Raw genomic sequence first — 19250 nt, forward strand, 5'->3', positions numbered from 1 at the left:
CATTCATTGCGACTTGAAGCACTCGCTGCCAAGTCACCCCCAGTTTCTAACTGTGCTACCTTGCCTGCTCAGTTTGAGCAGCCTTTGGGGCTGAGTCAAAGTTGTGCCCAATTAGTTCTGCAGAGAGGCTGCAGAGTTTGCTGATGTGGAACACATTACGAAAGCTTTGGTTGTAAAAAACACTATACAAGCTGACCATTTTGGGCCTTCAGCATGCTCTCAGTCTTCTACACCATGCTGGGTATTTTTACCACCACTGAAACACAGGAAACCGTTCAAATACCAGTTATTCAATCTCTTGAGTTTTACCATTACTGTATATTGGAGAAAAATATTGTTTAAAATTACATTTTCATCTAAAACAGCACATGCCTCACAGCCTTTCAGGGGCCCACTTCTTCCCAACAATACCAGACCCTGTAGAGTTAGTTATATCATATCATTAGGACTACTACTTGCTAAGTCTGATGGGGAACAAAAACCACAGAAGAGAATATTTAACCTTACTTTGACTAACCATGAATAAGTGTGTACCCATTCACCACCTACCAGAGCAGTTCACCTCACTGAGACAAGCAGGATTAAGAATAGCTTTTGTGTTCAGTCCACTTTCCAGAGATCACAAAACATTTAGATGTGAAGGATTACAAGATTAATACTTTAAGACTCTGGTCCTGTGGCTTTTTTCAAACACAAAGATTGGTGACACTCAACATAAATGTTCACTTGAATCAGATTCAAACATACATGCCCTTCCAACCAGTACAAGACTTGTGGCAATGTTCCACTTTATAAAGTTTGACTCTAACATCCGAATTAACTTTACTGAGCAGCATTACATTGGTTTCTTTCAGTTCAGAGCTGAGTGCTTTAGCAGGTGCTCCTTAAGGCAGAACGTTACTAGCCCTTTCCAGTTGAAATCCTTGGTTACTACACCTAAATAAATTTCCCTTTACTGATTTTAAAAACTGGTCCTCTGCAAAGAAAAAAGGAGCACAAGAGAGCCTACACACCCTTTGTGTAACGCACTAAAAGCCATTTCTAATGTGGAAAGTCACTTCCCTGTACTGTACATTTTATAGGCTTAATTTCAAACAAGGGTCAAGTCCTAATAAGGCAGGGAGCTGATAATGGTTAACAGTGCAGTACTCAAGACAGTGATGTACAAGACATTTATTTGCAGTATGATGACAGTGATATAAATGGAAGAAAACCAAACTGACATGGTTAATATTAAAACTGTTCTGACAGCAATTCACATAATCTCTGAGATACAGCTTCTTTACTTGTTCGTAGTGTGAGCCTGTACATCTGAAAAAAACATGCAATATTATTTAGTTTTTAAACACAGTTTGGCATTAAATGAATGCACAGTCAACTAGCAAAAGCTATCAGCTATATCTTCTGTGGTTTTTTTAGATTTGGTAGGAAAAAGACCTCAAGTTAAAACATTCAAAAGCAGCCAGCCACTGAGTAGTACTGCTTTCTCAAATCATAGGATGGAATACATCTCCAAACCCTTGTAGAGAGGGTCTGCACCACTGTTCTAGCATTTTTAGGCTTTAACAGCAAGATGCTATCCAAAATTGTTCTTTAAGAGGAATAAATGTCGTAGGGAAAGCCTGAATAATCTCATCACCCAAGACTTACAACCCAAAACTTTTCAGCCCTCAGTTAACTTCAATAAAACCTCTACCAAAATGCTTGATGAAAAGTATTCTTAACATTGCATTCATTTGTTATGTTTAATCTTTTAACAATCATTCATCTATTAATTTAAAATGGCAAAGGGAATTCTACTTAATTGTCCAAGGTGCACAATACAGAAACATAAAATGTTTCCAGCCTTCAAGAGAAGGTAAGACTCCACAAATAAGTCTGGAATAACACAGTGATCTCTTCCAATAAGGAAGAGAACTGCTATGAATAAGCAGGTTACCAAACTGGGCCAGGACAAGCTGCTGTAATTTCATTTCTTGCTGGAGTCTGCAGTCCCCATTAGCTATTGCAATGGTGATTTAAGTAAACACTAGACTTCTAGATAATGCAGATATGTAGTTCAAACAAGACCTTGTATTTAACTGTAGATACTTAAACATACCTGTGCCTGGAGGTTGGGTTCAAGGCGCAGCAAGCATCCAATCTGAGTAGTTTTTGTGTGTATGATACCAGCACCCACAAAATTTGCAGGATTTGGATCTACCTCCTCAAGTAGGGCTGATCCAAAGCCAATAATCTATGAAAGAAACGCAGAAGATTTAGAGGATGGAACAGTGGGACACCAATTTCAAATCTACCCAAGCACAGCCACCACCAACTAGCAAAACAAGTAGGTGGCTAATTTTTACTTGAAGTGTTTGAGACACTAAAGAATTTTCCAGTAACATTTCTTTTACAAGTTTTTGAAGTGACAAAGTGACCCTGATAATGAACTGTTCCCAAAAAGGGTTCTTGGAAAAACTGAGAAATAATTTAAATTCAACATAAGTCTCTCCTTTTTTTTGATAAAGCCATTCCAGTCTTAATCACTTCTGTTTTGACTAAAGCAGCCAGTTCTGTAAGATGTGACTTGTTTTATTTTCTAACTACTAATTGTAGTATAAATTAAAGCTTGAAGTATTTTCCAATTGTTTTTTTATGAATTGGCATTTTCCTAAATAGCTTTCAAGTCAAACTATATATCTAATTCAAGCCCCACCAAGAAACAGTCCATTCAACCTAGCACTCCCAAGCGTCTTTAACACAACATGGACTTAAACTTGAACAGGATAATCCAACTGCTGTACAAACCAAGATTAACAAAGTTTGCTTATACCACTACCCTTACACTACAAACTGAAAATACCACTCTGCCACCCACCTTAGCTTTTGTGATCTCTGCATCCATCGGGTGTTTTGCTTTAAAGATATTCTGTACTTCTTGTTTTGGACTGCAAGACAAGTCAAAATAAATACATGATACATGTATTACAGAGAGCACTGTTCAATAGCAACTAATGGGAGAGTTTATAACTCACAGGATTATGTATGGGATGGGGCAGTGTATGAGCTGCAGTTCCAGTATACCCTTTTTTTCCCCGTGGCTCACAAGAGCCCCAAGCCCAAGTACAGACTGTATCTTACTTGCTCAGTTGCTTCCAACGCTGAAAAAAGTCTTGAGATGACATCTCTGTCGGCTGGAAAAATTTATTCAGAGTGATGGGTAATTTTACTGAAAGATTTTGAAACGTTCCACCATACCTGAATTGGGAATAGAAAGAACATGGTGTATGCAGCACAGTGCCAGCAGTCTCTCAGCCTAAATGAACCAAGCAATTGAGGATGAACACGAAGGTGAAGGTGCAACTGTTTATCATTAAAATCCATCAGCTACCGATAACGTTATTTCTCAGATACAGTTTTAATCCACTGCTGAATAAATATGCTCTGCTTAGACGGCATGTGAAAGTGAATTGGCAGAACTTCTAATAAGGATCTCTGTCTCAGCATAGGTTGTTATCCTTCTAGATAGCATCTAAAGGACTGAAAATATATCCCTGTGAAAACATAGCAGTAAGAACTAGTTTAGAGTAGAATAGCAGAACGTAGTCCAGAAATCAGGATTTCCCAAAGACTGATGTTTAGTGGACGTAAGATTCTAATTTTGGCTGCATGCATTTCCAGTCCAAGTTGTTTGCGGAAACGTTCTTGGTTTCCAGAAGGGAAAAGTTAGTGCATATATTCCTGTCAAGATTTCTTAAGCAAACAGGAAGACTGCTGTCTTATACAGATAGTGGAAGGAGAAGTCATGGAGACATGTTATCAATTGCTACTTGTTTTTTTTTTAAACCTCACTGTTCCAAATGGATTCCCTAATTTCCCTTGTAGCTTAAAGCTTAGTTAAATCAATTTTTCAAGTACATCATCTACCCAAGACAGCTTTAGGTGGCCATATTCCACACTTCAGCCAGAGGACCAGGACCAATTTAACCTCTTCCATCTAATAATTCAGTTCACTAGCATTAGAATCCTGTGTTTTACCTGAATTGAATGTTCAGGATTGGAGCTTCCATGAAGTCTGACACACACTCGATGTTCACAACCTGTTGAACCTGTGCACCTCCATCCACTGTGGGGTCAACAGGCTTTGTCTGAAGATTCAGGCATAAGAAGCGGTTAAGGAAACTCAGCAATGAATTGATAACTTAAGAAAAACCAAAAAAATCCTCAATAAGCTATATGAGGAATTAAGTTTCTCTATATGTAACTGAATATTCAAACCTCAATTTTTGTAGCAAAAAGTTCTGGTGTGTTTGTTTTGTTTTCATACTGACACACCTAGAAGCAGTAACCCCCACAATTCTCAGTTATTTGGATATTCTCAAAGAAAGATGACTTCAAAAAGGTATGAAGGCACAGACTTCACAGGAAAAAACACTGGACTATCTCATTTTGATGTGAATATTACAGTGATGCTTTGTGTCTAACAAGCTTGATTACACAGTCTCCCAGAAAATCTAAATCTGCAATACCAAGCATTAAGGATGACTTGTAAATTGAGAGCTTATTTTAAAGTATGATCATCTTTGTGTACATATGTTCTGTCTTAAGTCTGAAGTTATCTGCTAATGCAGGATTTTAAAGGACTCCACATCTATAATCCTGCCACTTGATGACAGTGGAGAAAGCTACTGGGTTACATTACATACTTATTAAGCCTAATTTCTCCTTATTTCAACAGTTAAATTTGTGTTTGTAACCAGAGCTTTAAGGAGAAAATCTTCCATCTCTGTTCAAAAATTTTAGGAAGTTATCAGTAAGTTTCTCATTTTCCCATGTTCAAGGACACCATGCCTTCATCCATCAGCTTTTACTACAACGTCACGCAGCATAAAACACAAAACCCAAATAAGAACAAACACATGGTCTTGTATTTAAGGATATTTGACTGTAGGTCATCTGAGCAGATTACTGTTGGAGTAAAATTCAAGAACTGTGTTGATGTCTTATTACCATAGAATATGAACATACGTCCTAGAAAGAATAAAAGACACCAAAATTTTTGGTATGTCACATGTAATCATGTTGAACTACCTGTGCTCTAAACACCTAATACATTATCTTTCAATATTTTTTCAAAACAACTTTTAAAGACAAAGCATAGTTTAACATGGTTTAACCTTACCATGACATTCAGTTAAAAATGCAGTAACAGATTAAAAGAAGCCATGAGACCTCTCCCACAGCAGCTGTTATATAGGCAGGTAAATAATCAGAGGAATTCTTTCAGTTGCCAGAGAACATTACTTTTTATATAAAGAAGTTTTTATGGCACCAAAAGCGAAGCAAAAGGGGAGAAGCAAGCAATCCTAGTGCTGACCTGTGTTTGATTCCCAGCTCTTTCCTAAGTATTTTTAATATTTTGTGGATTAATATATTATGATAGACATGTATGAGACATACTGTGTATCATACTATACAACAAGCCGAAGATACAAAAATTGAGGAGAATAGTTCTTTAACCCTGGCTGTACCACAACCTTACAACAAGGCAGCAAGAGCTGGGGCTTGCAGCACCACTTATCACTCCCACTTCACCTCAGCTTCCAAAACAACCAAAAAGTTTAACAAGCCAAAACCCCACAAAGGAGCCAGGGACATGCAAACAGTGAAGATCCTACAACAGGCTAGGCCTGAGATCATATTTCCCTCTCCAGTAGCTGAAAAGTTAAGTCCTATTTGCAATATCATGCTGGCACTGGGGTTGATAATGCAAGACAGCTAACCAGTTGGCCTGAAAGATCTCACCCAGGTTCTGTCGAAATTCAGATTTCAATCCAATCTGTAGCAACTGATTTTCAAATAAGACTCCATTATTTTTACACACAAACCTAGGGGAAGAGAGGGAAAACTTGTTTTAAATTGAGCCATATTAAGCAATATTTAGAACCACAAAATTCAGGGTTTACATAGAGGATGAAGATTGTGGTTAACCTAGAATACACCAGTCTGTGAGAGAGGCCTTTGCAGAAAACTGCAGAGTTAGAAAAGATAATTTTACAACCAAAACCACCGCTTGCAAGACACTAAAAGAACTGAAATTCTTATTTAATAAGATATCTAAGAAACTATGAAGGAAGCCACAGTATGCTCTATTCACACACACACAGAATCTAAAGGACCAGGCAACAGACTAGGGTTTTTCTTATTCTTGACAACTTCCGAAACTCATTAGGTCGGTGCTGAATTGAAAAGTTTGAAGCTTTGACTGTTTAAACCTGAAAGAAAAAAGAATCTCGTTCCACCAGTTCTGTATAATGTAAGTCAACTGAGAGCTGCATTTTTTCCATTCTGAGAGAGGAAGCCCATTTTGCAGTGGTTTCTGTCCTTTCTGTCACCCTTCACTTGAAAGAGGTGATCAGCAAACATCAGGCCTTTGCATACAAGGCACTTAAAACATATTCACAAATATCAGTACTTTTGACAATTTACTCTTCTATGTTTTTCTTTGTGAAGAGTTGCAAAACTTAATACACAACTGGCACTGCCTTATTTTAGAGCAGTGTGTGACAGCACTGAATCATAAAGGCAGTGTATTCATGAGCTTGCTATAAAATCCACAGCACCTACAGAGGTGTTCCAGTTACAAGTCTGACAGTACATGTTTCTCTAGTTTTGCTGGTATTAAGTTAATGCACAATATAGTTTTGCTTTATAACTATATTCTTGAAGTTGCCCAGCCTTGCAAGGTTTTAGTATTGCTTACTTGTGAAAAAGCTCATCAGCATCATGCACAGTATCAGCTGGTTCCTCAGAAACTACCTCAGATGAAGCCAGGTCAGGGCTAGTTCAGGCAGCACAAAGGAAGAAAGGCAGTAGCGACAGAGACAGCAGGAGTTAGTAAAGACAGCTTAGTGCTTAGTTATTTCTTTTACCTCCTTCCTCAAAAATGGCACTGCTGAGCTTAATGCACGAAAAATTTATTAGCTGCCCTAGCTCAGTTCACCTAGAAAGGTTTTAGGCATTAGGTAATGTTTCCCCCACTTCTTTCCCCCACCCCACCCCTCCCTGATTGTGCTAGGAACCAGCAATTCTTCCCAAAGACAAGAAACACCTGTAAATGTTCAACAGCTTAATTTATACCTCTTAAAGAACCAAATCCTTTTAGGAATTTAATTGCGACAGCAAAAAAAATTAGTTCAAATCCATAAATGTATATGTATGCTAGCTACTACAAAATGTGTGCTTTGAAGCAGAGGCCTCATCAACCTTAATGGCACTTTAACTACAGCTGCGCAATCAGTTCTCAAAAACACACAAGAGTAGGCAAGAATATACAGGCACACAGAGAATGACTTACCCAAGTAACAGATTAGAAACAAAAGTGACAACAGCACTAAAAAGAGGCAGGAAACTGTAAAAGGCAACTTCTCAGTATCATTAGAGAAGCATTTCAACATCTACAGACAGACCAAGCGGTTGGGCAATGCTATACTTTCTTCTGCAGAAAGAGAAAACTCTTTTCAGGTAACTTTGGACTTTTCCTTATGAAGCTACTAGCATTGGGTTTGGGGTCTGGCGATTTTGTTGTGTTTTTTTTTTTAGCTCTTTAAATAAAAAAAAAAAAAAAAAAAAAAAGCTTTAACAAGCCTCTGTAGCTCCTTAAAGTCTTTGTCTTAGATACCACGATTATTTCAAGAGAAACTCAGGATCAGGTCTTTATCCCTGCAAACTTACAACAATACATTGCCTATTACAGATTTTTCATGAAAGTCTCAATGATCCAGGCACTAATTATGCCTTTACTATTAAGATTCATTGCAATTTTATCATGCCATCATTCAAAATCTGATCGTGGACAACAGAAATTCTTTGGCCTCTAAGGTTTTCAAAGATTTTAAAAGATTTTTAAAGACATACTTCAATCTTGTATTATTTCCAAAATTTTAGCCAAATAAAATTCGAGTGTAGCCACGGTGGCTTTTAATATTAACACACTGAACCTACATTATACTTAGTAATGTAATTAGATACTTGTATCAAAACACCTCTTTAAAAAAGGGCTTGTGTTTTTGTCCCCTTTTCATGCTGTCTGTGTGTCAGACAGTAGCAAGCCAATTTAAACAGATCTTGTAATTCTGAGAACCAGTTATCTCTGGATATAATCCATTTTGCTGTTCCACAAGACACAAAAGACACAAGAATACTTTATGGAAATAAGATAAGAATAAACATATTCTTATCAGGCTAGCTAACCACCCAGTCCAAGACATCCTGAAATGCACAAGCAACTTTCTTTTACATAGAAAAAAAGTAAATAAATTAGCATGAAAACTAGACAATACTGTGCACCCAGTATCCTCAGATTACTACAGACTCAGTTTTTTCATGAGCAAAGGTATTCAATAAAGATAGCACAACCACCACAGAGTTCAAGAACACCTCTCTTGCTGCACAACTACCACCCTGGAATGCATCCAATAAGCTGAAACAAAACCAAAAGTTATTGCATGTATTTTGTCTCTAATCCTGTTTTAGATTCTTCTTCAGGTTCCTTACAGGGTGACTTAATTACCTCGCAAAGTTGTCATCAGAACCAGGAGCAAGAGGTGCAACTGCAGAAGCTGAATCTGAAAATACATCCACCAGCAGGCTACCACTAGAGGACGGTGGGGGAGCTGAATTGGCGAGAGGGGCAGCACCCAGACCCAGCAGATCCGCAGATGGAGAAGGAGTAGACTAAGGAAGACAATACACTTTGGTGTTAACATTAGAGGAAAAATTAAAACAAAGCTCTCTTGCACAGACAACTAAGCTATGGCAAAGTGCCTCTCCCCACCCCAAATTAAGCTTTCGATGGTTATAGGAGGCTTCATGAATGCAGTTACCACCTTGCATTTCAATTTAAGGTCAATTTCAATTTAAGGTAATTTACAGATGGGATTTTCTTTTTTTCCTCACTTTTAAGAGTTATGTCCACCTAACCACTGAATAATAACATTGAATAATAGTAATAAAAAAATATTCATCTGTCTAGAATCAGATTTTGCAGGAGAAACACAACAATTTTTCTCACCCCCTCTTTTCTCCCCTCTGAATTTCACGGGAGATTAATGACTGTAGAGAGTAAAATTCAGAAAGTGTTGCTATTCTTTCATGAAGAATCCAGCAAGAAAGGCAGTGGCTTTTACACAAACCTGAATGAAAACGTCACAGCACCTGTGAAACTGACAGTCAGTTTAGACCTGGGTTTTTGAAGCTTGGCAAACCTTAGAAACAACATAAAACCTAACCAGCAAAAAAAGCCGAGCCTGTAACTAGTTCAAGCTGCAAACACTAGAGGTAGAGAGCTTAATACCTTCAAGTTTTTTTATCCCCTCAGACAGAAAAAGAAAGTTGAGTAGCCAGGACATGGAATCATGCAACGGAGACCACACAACATATCAATTCATGTGCAAGAACAAAGCACATACTGTTAAAAAAATGTACCCATGTATTAGACATCTGGAGCCTACAAGATAAGCTGAAGTTGAGACATGAGATGCACTTGGATTGAGTCTGAAATTTTGGTTTTGTCAGTCAACACAAAGTTCTTATATACTCCAAAGACTGAATTTAACATGCAGTATAACAAAAAATTCCCCAGAAAAAAAAAAAATCAGAAGCCAATTGGTAAGAATATTGAGAACAAACAACTGGAGCTCCAATTTGGAAGATATTTTTGGCACTTAAGATGGGTCACACCAAAGCCAATGGTGAAGGCAACAACAGTCTCTTAAGTGGCTGCAACCCATGAAATGAAGCTCAAAGCATAACACAATTTTAACTGCCAGGCACCTCAGTCAATTTGGCATGTAAAGGAAGTCTGGCATCTTTTCTGCTGGAAAAGTATTTCTGTCTATTCAAAGACATTGCACATCGAACATCTACTCTTACATACTGCAATGACTAAAGGATTATGCTTTAACAAACTGGGCAGGGAGTGTGCTACAGTATTTCCTCCTCTTAGGTTATCTGCTACTACATCTCAAATGTAATTACAAGTTATGCTAGTCTTGAAAAACAAGTATTACATTATGGGAACAACTCACTCTACCAGCTTTAATTGACAATAAGATTAAAAACTTTAACTAAGAAGAAACAAAACTGGCCTTACCTACCACAACTGAACTCAAACAGTACTGTCAAATAAACACTAACAACACTACATTGGGTTTACGACATCTGCATTGTCAAGCGTTGTCTGCTTCTAGCAAAAACAACCCAAAACAAGATGCAAGATATCTACCATGTTTGACAAAGCTGACAGCTTGAAATTCAACTTACTCCTTTTAAATATGTTAATTTTATCATCTCACCCTAGCTGCAATTTCATCAGCAAAGAAATTCCCATTTCTCAGCTTACAGCAATATTTTGTCAAAGTAACAACATAAAAGGTATTTTTTTTTTGGCTGCAGTTTGTCCCCATTTAGAGAAGACTCTCAAAGGAAAACTGTATTAAAGAAGGAAGCAGTGGGGGGAAAAGCAGTTGTATGTTCCCCTGCTACTTTACAGCAAAGTCCTATAGTCTTAAATTTGAGGTGAGAAGTTTTAAACCCCAAAAAAGCCACTTTAAGGAAACCATTCTTTCCTTATTTGCACAGTGTCTAAATTCATGAAAGAACAGCTTTTAAACTCACAACAGCACTGGCATTGACAGAAGCAGGTTCAGCGCTTCCATTCATATCAGAGCTCCTCTCCTTTTTGATCTCTTCCAGGTCAGTAACTGTGCCTGGGCCTTTCTTCTTCTTAAGTTTAGCCAAAATAGAAGATTCCCTCTCTGGAAAAGGAGGCATTTCTTCCAGCACTGTAGCCTTATCACAGAAAAAAGCATGTTAGTTGAACTTAAAGAAAAAGCCAAACCAGCTTCTCCATCTTTGAAGAGATACGCCCTTATAGGCTGCATGAGGCAAAAGCAGCAGTAATTACCCACACGTAAAAGGCCTATGCATTTTATTTACAATGACAGATTAGACTTGTTTTTAATACATAAATAAATATTAAAACTTTCTGAAGTCCTCCCAGAGCAGTTGCTTATGAGAGCAGGAGCATATTACTTCCCTGTTACAGTGCTATTATACAAAAAATACAAAATAAAAAATTAGATCATACCAGACCTAACAGTTCTTAAGTCAAGCAGACCTGGACTGAAACCAGAGATAATCCAAGGATCTAGTCAGACCTACACTTCTACTAGTTATCAAGACTAAGCATGCCATGCTCTGCCCAGATCCAAGAGCACTGGGTTAAACTACTGAACTTCTAGAGATAAGTTTCCTGTCCACCATCAAGTCCTCAAAACAAAGTACGAACCTCTCTGCTATCTGCAGACTGCAGGCCCCTGCACCATGCCGGCTTTCACTGGCTTCCACACTCAAGATTGGCGTGCTTTAACAGTCATTTGTCCTACTAAAGCACTAACAACTTTGATTTTAGCTCTAAATTAATGGATGACTGCAGCTGAATTGGTAGACTAGAAGCATCCTGTGTTAAGATTTCTGAACAATCAGGTGAGGTTTACTGAAGTTTACTTGTTTCAGAAGACATAGCTACAGAGGTCTGAATAGGAAAAAAAAAAAAAAATCTTTATACCTACCAATATGTCAGTACTGGCAATAGTACTAAGCCTTAAATACTCAACAGCTCTCTGCTGCAGCTCAACATCAGCATTCTTCAGCTGACTGTCACTGCGCAATACATCTTGAATTGTAGTTTTGATTTCTGGAAACAGGTTCACAAACTTGATGTAGGTAGACAGAAGCAGAGCTCGGGTAGGAACACTACACAGATGAAACTTGGAATGTAGCAGGTTGAACTGGATGAGAGGACTTAAAAGATGGGAAGAAAAATTATTTGTTCAGTTTATGTAGACATGATAATTCTTAATACATTACTAGCAAGAGCTGAATCATTTATTAACTGGCCTTTATGAACATTAAATAGACATCAAGATTGTTTACCAAAAGTGTTATTACTTCAAGTCAGTATTTTAGGTGTTTTACCTTGATCTTGGATCACCTGCTATCAGATTTCCAAATTCTCCCAATATGTAGCCACCTACTTTTACAAGATTCTCATGGCATGCTGGAGCTTGAAGAGCCTGTAAGAACATATTAACAGTCATTGACCTGTAATGTATCAAAAAATATCTTTTCTGTCACTTCCATGTCCAGTTGCCTACTCTACTTACCTGTAAGAGCAGACCACAGGTCTAGGCACTATGGAGCACTTAAGAGAAAAGCACAATAGGTGGCACAACTTTATAAAGACTCTCTAACATAACTTGCTCAAGTAATGGGCTCTTAGGCCCATCTAGCAAGATTGTGGACTTCTGAGGATAAATACAGCTGCTTGTTTCCTTCACATCTTCAGAGATGTCAGAAGGATGTTAACATACTTCATATAAACCTTGCAAGAATGTGCTGAAGTTGTCCAAGATAAAAATACTGTCTTTACTGAGTCTGAAGAAACACATAGCAAGAATGAGTTCTGAAAGTCAGCTTAAACATTCAGGAAGGGAAACAGAAGTGGAAAGCTCATATAAAGACTCCAAATGAAGTCAGAGCAACAAGGTCAGACATTTGAAAGTGTTCTCCTTTAATAGTTCAAATTCCAGTTTTATCAGATCCTGAACAGAAGGAATAAGTATATGCTTCCAGAAAGACCGAGTTAGTTATTTTGAGTGTTTTGGACTCCTGCATGCAGAAAATGCAAAGGGGGAAAAAAAAAAAACAAACAAAACAACCAAAACACACACACACACACACACACAAAGAAAACAACAACAACAACACACAAAGAAAACAACAACAACAAAAAAAAACAAAAAAACCCACAAAACCAGAAAAAAACATAAAAACAGCAAAATAAGAAAAACCCACAAAAAGAAAAATAAAAAAAAGAAAAATAAAAAGCTGCCCTATAAAATGTTTCTATTTTTACTACATTTCAGTAATTTTCCAGGTATAGCAATTTCCTTACTAAGCCTTTCATTCAGTGCCATCCACCAAAATAGCAAAAACTCCAGCATAACCCACCCTGCCCTCCCTCACCAAGACCAGAACAGTACTTAGGTGTATTGATATCACTTAAGCCAGAGAAGCTTCTCATCAACTTAATGTGGCCTCTCAGTCTGAAAAATCAATGATGCTAGTTTTACGGATGCTTCAGCAGTACTTTGTTGCAATATTCAGGATCACATTTTTACTCCTCCCCAACACAGGGAAGCACACACACCTCCTAGATCACACTCTGTTTATTTAATTCCTACCTCATTTTGAAAGTGAATTGAAAATAGTTATTCTCACCTCAAAAACAGTCTTTGCTGCATACCCTTGAACATCATCCCTGTTGATGACAATCTGAATAACTCGATACCACACTTCTTCACTGACATAGTCACCAGCAATGCGAATCAGATTCAAGATTGTATCCACATACCAGGTATAATCCACTGCATATTTCTCAGCTAGAATTGCAACTTTCAAAACCTGGGCACATGTAAGAGAATAAAAAAGGTGGACTAGCTTCTACTATAAGCTGTGTATCAAAATCAACTTTCATATATACCATAATACATCTCAATTGCTCCCATAGCGAAGGTGAAAGAAAACATTGAGGTTCTGTGCTAGAACATACCAGTTGCCAGGTACATAATGCTTTCCCTATAATGCATTTGAGCATGTTGCATCTAAACAATTTATTGAACATCTTTTGTTTTCTAGAAAAGCACCAACCCTCCTCCCTCCCTGCCCCTCCCCCCCTTCCCCAACAAAAACATCCACAAAAAATGGAAACACAAGCTAGCAGACACAAACAACAGTCACCAAAAATACAGCTGGCTTTCAGGTCATACTAAGATTGCTGTACTCTAAAGCAAACAATCAGCATAGGAAGAAACCTCCACGTAATTTATCAGCTGTATTTACAAAGACCTATTTCCGTAAGAGTAGTAAATTAACAGAACAAAATTCACATTACCTGCCAAGTCAGGGTAGATTGCCAACATCAGCAAGACAGTAAACCAACAGATAAATCAACTAACACTGCATCCTATGTTAACTTCTCCAATAAACAAACTTTAGCACCTATGCTAAGTATTACCATATATCATAAGTATAGGTTTTGGCTACCATTCTAGGAAGTTTTTTAAGTATTTCAAGTTTTGCTCCCCCCCCCCCCCCGCTGGAAGGAAGGAGTTATAATCCGCTGAGACAGGCATGATAGCTTATTGTGTTAGGGAATCATTAGACTGAGAGAATGCTCTCACAGCATACACAGTATGAAGTTCTATCTACAAGTAAGTATTTATCATACTAATATTTGAAGATATCAAGCAGCTGAGTAGAGTAGCACATAACCCTCAGATCTAGAGATTATATTTACTCAAGTACTGATAAAATTACTTTTATATACAATGCTCTGAAACAAAGATTAGTTTTTTTAAATTCCTAGTTTTCAAGGGTTCCCCCATGACATTAGTTTGACCTGTATGAAGAATATACTTTGTTGTTGACTACAAACTTACGGGGTTGGGATTTTGTTTGGTTTTGGTTATTTTTTTTAAACCACCATGAAAAATAACCTCTATCACAGGCTCTCCAGCATCCCAATCAATAAATGATACTTGGGATGCCAAAGACAGATATGAAAAAATAAGGAAACATAAATATCTCACAATTTCTTCTCTAATGGAATAATCAGCAGTCTCCAAGTAATTCAGCATTTCAGCCACAATCTGTTGGGCATTGCTTCGGTCACACATTGCATACAGTAGATCTACAGCTCTTTGTCGTACACTTACATCTCTTTCAGTCTGAAAAAGACATACAGCAAGTCAAGATTATTTCATCTTTATTTGGAAAACTCATGCATCTTACTGAAGAAATGAAACATACTATAATCCACAGTTAAATTTAAGACAAATGCATTTTCATAATCTTTCAGACACAGAATGAACTTTGGATATACCCTTCACATAAGCTGTGAGTTTCTTACGGTATTCTCACTTTCAGTCACCTAGAAAGAGGTCACTGGAGACTCAGACAGCTTCCCACCTTTAAATAATATTACAAAATTTAAATAATCAGGTTTTGTTTCTGTAGTACACATATTCAAATCTGTGCAACTGCCGAAGGGATGGGGGAGTTTGTACAGATGACTCCACTATAACACTAACTACGGTGAATGAGTTTTTGGTCCACTGTGCATTGGATAACTGGGACCACCTGCCACAACTGCACTAATAAACGGCCAAAATTGTCAAACTGTCAACAAGCCAATGAGCAACCAGCTACCTGCATGTTTAGTGTTGTGCTTGCCTTGTATCAACAGAAGCTCAGCTAGATTGCTTTGACTTTTGAAGTCAGACAAATATAATATGCTACAGAATGTGCTTGGAAGAAAACACGTGAACACTGAAGTGTGCAAATAAGTTTACATACAAATCAGTTTTCCTCTTTTGACTTTTGCTTATTTAGAGAAACATGACCAGAGAATGTGTCTGTTTTCTTGACTTCCTGATCCTGCAGCGGAAGTTGATATGCTCTGCCTCTTTTCATAAGCTACTGCAGTGAAGGAATAGTTTCTGATACCAGGAAGACAGTAATATAATAGTCTTCCCAGCATTCTCCACTTTGAAATTCCACATTTTGAAAGACTTATTCCACTTCAGTCTACAGCTTCAGGACATATCAAAGTGTTACAACAGCCACAAGTATCAGATTTACCAGCAAGCTGCAGAAATAAACTGAAGCTGACCTCTATCATTACCAGCACAGCAAGATTTTGCAGGATTAAGGGAAAAAACCCCAGAGCAGACTTCTGAGAATAACTCATTTGGCCCACAAGTATTATTATACTAATTGGGGATATGAAGGAATTAGGAGAGAGGGAGAAGACAACACTCAAAACAGACTGCACACTTAAATATTTACCTTCAATGCATTGATAACTGTTTCTATGTGTGTTTTCACAGCCTCATGTGAGAATTCAGAGCTGGCAAGCGTGCACATGCTTTCCAGTGCTAGGTAACGCAAATTAGTTTCTCGGTGCTGCAAGAATTGACCTAGCTGGTTACAGGCACGGACTAGTAGATTTGGCTCACTGCAGAGGAGAGAAAGTGAAAGGGTTAAAAGCAATAGGTTTGAGAACATCCAAATACAGAATATGATTTTTGCAGTGGAAATTTCTTAAAATGCCTCAAAGTGTCTGCTAGAATGCCCTGCTGGTGAAATGAAAAATCAGACACTGTGAGCAAATAATCTCTGTTGGATCAGAGTGGTGGGGTCAATTCAAAACAAAACAAAAAAAAAAAAGGCAGCAAGAAACAAAGTGATAAAAAAATATGGTGTCAGCAACACTGTCCATTAATACTGCTCAACTCCATTGGTGTGGTTATGTTCCAGTCTAGCAAGCAACTCCACTTTCTGCTCTCCCTCCCTTCTCCCCCAGTAAAATTCCATTTAATGTTCAAGACAAAGGCACAGCTTTTCACTTAAAAAACTCTCTCAAAAGTGTTCTCATAGCTCACCTGTCATGATGTATAATTAAGCTTATTGCCTCAAACAGCACAGCATTCTTTGCATTTGAGTGTTGTACTTTTTTTGACTTTGGTGGCTCCTGTGCTTTGTTAAGAATAGTTTCCAGGCATTCTGTTAGACGACCACGTACTGCAGGGTCTTCTGGAGAAGAACAAGCCGTTGGACAACTTCATTTTGCTCAGCACCCTAATTGCTACCTTAGGCCTTCCACCTTCCTAAATCTGAGTAAACTGAAGTGTTCTGATACATTAAAAACAGTTCACCCTCCACCAATACACAGTTGGCAAAAGAATTCTAAGCCACAGTTGAAAATAAAAGCCAAACATGATCTGCACTGTAATACATTTCAACGCTTTAACATAGTTGATAATATTAAAGAATATTTAAAATGGCGGTTGCAACTGGTTTGTAAGATGCATGCTGGTTTGACACTTTGCTCTAAGTTATGTGGCCTTTTGAATTCTGTTGTTGAATTTAAACAATCTGAAGCACTCAAGAGCACAGACTTCAGTACCCTTGTCTTAACATAATGTGCTTGCACTCCAAGTTATGGTAACTCTAGAACAGCAGCTCTTTGGAGATAGTGTACTGCATAAAGACAGATGACCACCATTATGACCACTCCATTACCTGGAGGTGGGTAGCACTGTAACAGCCTCAGAAGTTTCACAGATAACCAAGGAGCAGGAACAAAGTAGTATGTATAGTCCTGAAGATCTGTAGATGCAGAAGTTACAATCTGTAAAATAAGCAGACAGGACATCAGCTACTGAAGCAATGCTCAATCATGAAAAGAACCTAAAGAACACTAGGTTACCTTTGACAGAAGCCTACAGATCTGTCCCAATAGCAATGTTTAATTCATTTAATTAGGTGCAAGTTGTCATACTATGATTAAACCATCAGGTTCCCTAGCAACAGAAATTCAGTTTTACAAATACAGTCTAAGAAGTGTCTTCCTGAAAGCATACTTGCTTTTCTTAAGAATGGGGATGACCATCTCGTAATACCAGAACATTTAATTGGAAGCTTGATTTTCTTTGGTCCAGCAATTCATAGATGCAGCCAGCAGAAGCCCTAAATAAAGTGTTATAGTTGACTGCTGTTGGTGAACTTGGAATTCTAGCACAAGACCATGACAAAGTGAACTAAAGCAGAAGGGCCAACACCTTTAGTAATATTTATACTGCAGAACAAAGAACAGGTAGTCTTCACAGAAGCAGTTTATATGTGTAGTGACATATCGTAAGATTGGACTAAGTTTCAGTTGGGGTACCCCCCTTCATGGACTTTTTATCCTCCTTTTCTATCAACAAAGTTTGGGCAAGCTAATACAGTTTTCTGCCCTGGTAAGCAAAAAGTGTTAAAAAGGTTAGCTGAACCAGCTGTATGAAGTGAAACTGAATCATCTTCACTTTTAATGGTACACTAAACTAACCTGACCTAGAAAGCCAAGTAAATTAAGCAACCGTGAAGTATTATCAGGGCTATCATTGGACTCACTCTGCTTAATCTAGATACTGCCAAGGAGACTGAAGTTTTAAACTCTTCTGGGTTCTTCTGCGCCAAAGTGGTGATCAAACTTGTAGCTGCAGTAACCACACCCTAGAAAAAAAAAAACAACCAACAATGTAATACCTTCAATTTTGTAACAGTTTAATATACTGCCCATTAACACCTTTCACTTCAAGTATTTTTTAATATACAACAAAACAAAGTAAATCCCCACAGCAAAGCCCCACATTAAAAAGCCCTTTATTTGGCTAGCAATTAAACTAATTACACATCTTCAAAATCCAACAGGATTTTCAACATAACTGCCATGCCTGCAGAACATTTAATGTTATATTTCTATTAGCTTTGTCTCATGTTTGGATAGTACATCTAAAATAACAAAGCTGCATTAAAATAAAGCCTGGATGCAAACTTTTATTACACAAGCAAAGGATGATTAGAAGAAATAGGATGCAGCAGATAATCCAGGAAAATTCTGACAATCCACATAGAGATGGTTTTTCATAACACAAACATCATATATTACTGCAGGCTAAGGCACATTTATTACTGATGAAGCACAGGTCTTAACAGCCTTACTTCATAAAGTAACTAAACAGTGGGGAAAAACAAAATAAATCTCTAATCTAGAACAATAGGTTAGTGTTACATCTATGCAATATGATTTAGGATTGTGAGGCACAAGATTAATTTGTTTACAGAGTAAAATGACTTGTGTATATCATTCTTACACTTCCAAGAAAAAAAAAGTTAAAAGACTTTACTAAAAATTAATATACACAGCAACTAAAAAAGGACAACAGCTCCCATTTCCTTCCCTGAGCCTGAAGAAAACAGCAACCCACTTGCTTGAAAGATTCAAGAAAAAATAAATTAACAGTGTATTTCACAGCAGAAGTAACATCATTCTCTATATAGTAGGCCCAAGCAGCATAAGGAAGCTGATTTACCAAGTGCTGGTCATTGAGGAGATGTACCACTCTAGACGTCCAGTCTCCCATGGGAACAAGGTCAGGAGAAGTTCTATACAAACGCAGCAAGCATAAGGCAGCACTCTGCTTTACACTGTCCATAGTATCTCTGCACAACATGAATGTGGATTTAAAAGACAGTGATGAAACCACAGCAATACTTGTAGGCTAGTATTAGGCTAGTCTTTGCATTGACTACATTCT

At 37.7% G+C, this 19250-nt stretch overlaps 1 protein-coding gene across 4 annotated transcripts in view; it reads right to left on the reverse strand.

The window, feature by feature from the left end:
* Positions 1–404: 404 nt before the first annotated feature.
* The window catches only part of AP2A2 (adaptor related protein complex 2 subunit alpha 2), a 48784-nt gene continuing 29938 nt past the window's right edge, over positions 405–19250 (reverse strand). The window contains exons 5-23 of one of the 4 annotated variants that reach the window (XM_057412716.1): positions 19026–19155; positions 18064–18165; positions 17191–17299; positions 16551–16698; positions 15955–16123; positions 14697–14834; positions 13327–13509; positions 12022–12119; positions 11616–11847; positions 10660–10833; positions 8555–8718; positions 6746–6823; positions 5788–5870; positions 4934–5013; positions 4021–4154; positions 3124–3240; positions 2861–2930; positions 2102–2236; positions 405–1311 (exon numbers count right to left, since the gene is read on the reverse strand). In XM_057412716.1, the coding sequence (XP_057268699.1) occupies positions 1234–1311; positions 2102–2236; positions 2861–2930; positions 3124–3240; positions 4021–4154; positions 4934–5013; positions 5788–5870; positions 6746–6823; positions 8555–8718; positions 10660–10833; positions 11616–11847; positions 12022–12119; positions 13327–13509; positions 14697–14834; positions 15955–16123; positions 16551–16698; positions 17191–17299; positions 18064–18165; positions 19026–19155 (2422 nt within the window). In that variant the 3' untranslated portion in view covers positions 405–1233. Of the gene's footprint in view, positions 1312–2101; positions 2237–2860; positions 2931–3123; positions 3241–4020; positions 4155–4933; positions 5014–5787; positions 5871–6745; positions 6824–8554; positions 8719–10659; positions 10834–11615; positions 11848–12021; positions 12120–13326; positions 13510–14696; positions 14835–15954; positions 16124–16550; positions 16702–17190; positions 17300–18063; positions 18166–19025; positions 19156–19250 lie in introns of all 4 variants that reach the window. The other 3 variants (XM_057412714.1, XM_057412718.1, XM_057412717.1) reach the window with 3 other exon arrangements.

This window comes from Pezoporus wallicus, unplaced genomic scaffold (genome assembly GCF_028554395.1).
Source record: "Pezoporus wallicus isolate ANWC-B61680 ecotype Strahan unplaced genomic scaffold, APGP_CSIRO_Pwel_v1 scaffold_6885, whole genome shotgun sequence".
NCBI classification, from domain to species: Eukaryota; Metazoa; Chordata; class Aves; order Psittaciformes; family Psittacidae; genus Pezoporus; species Pezoporus wallicus.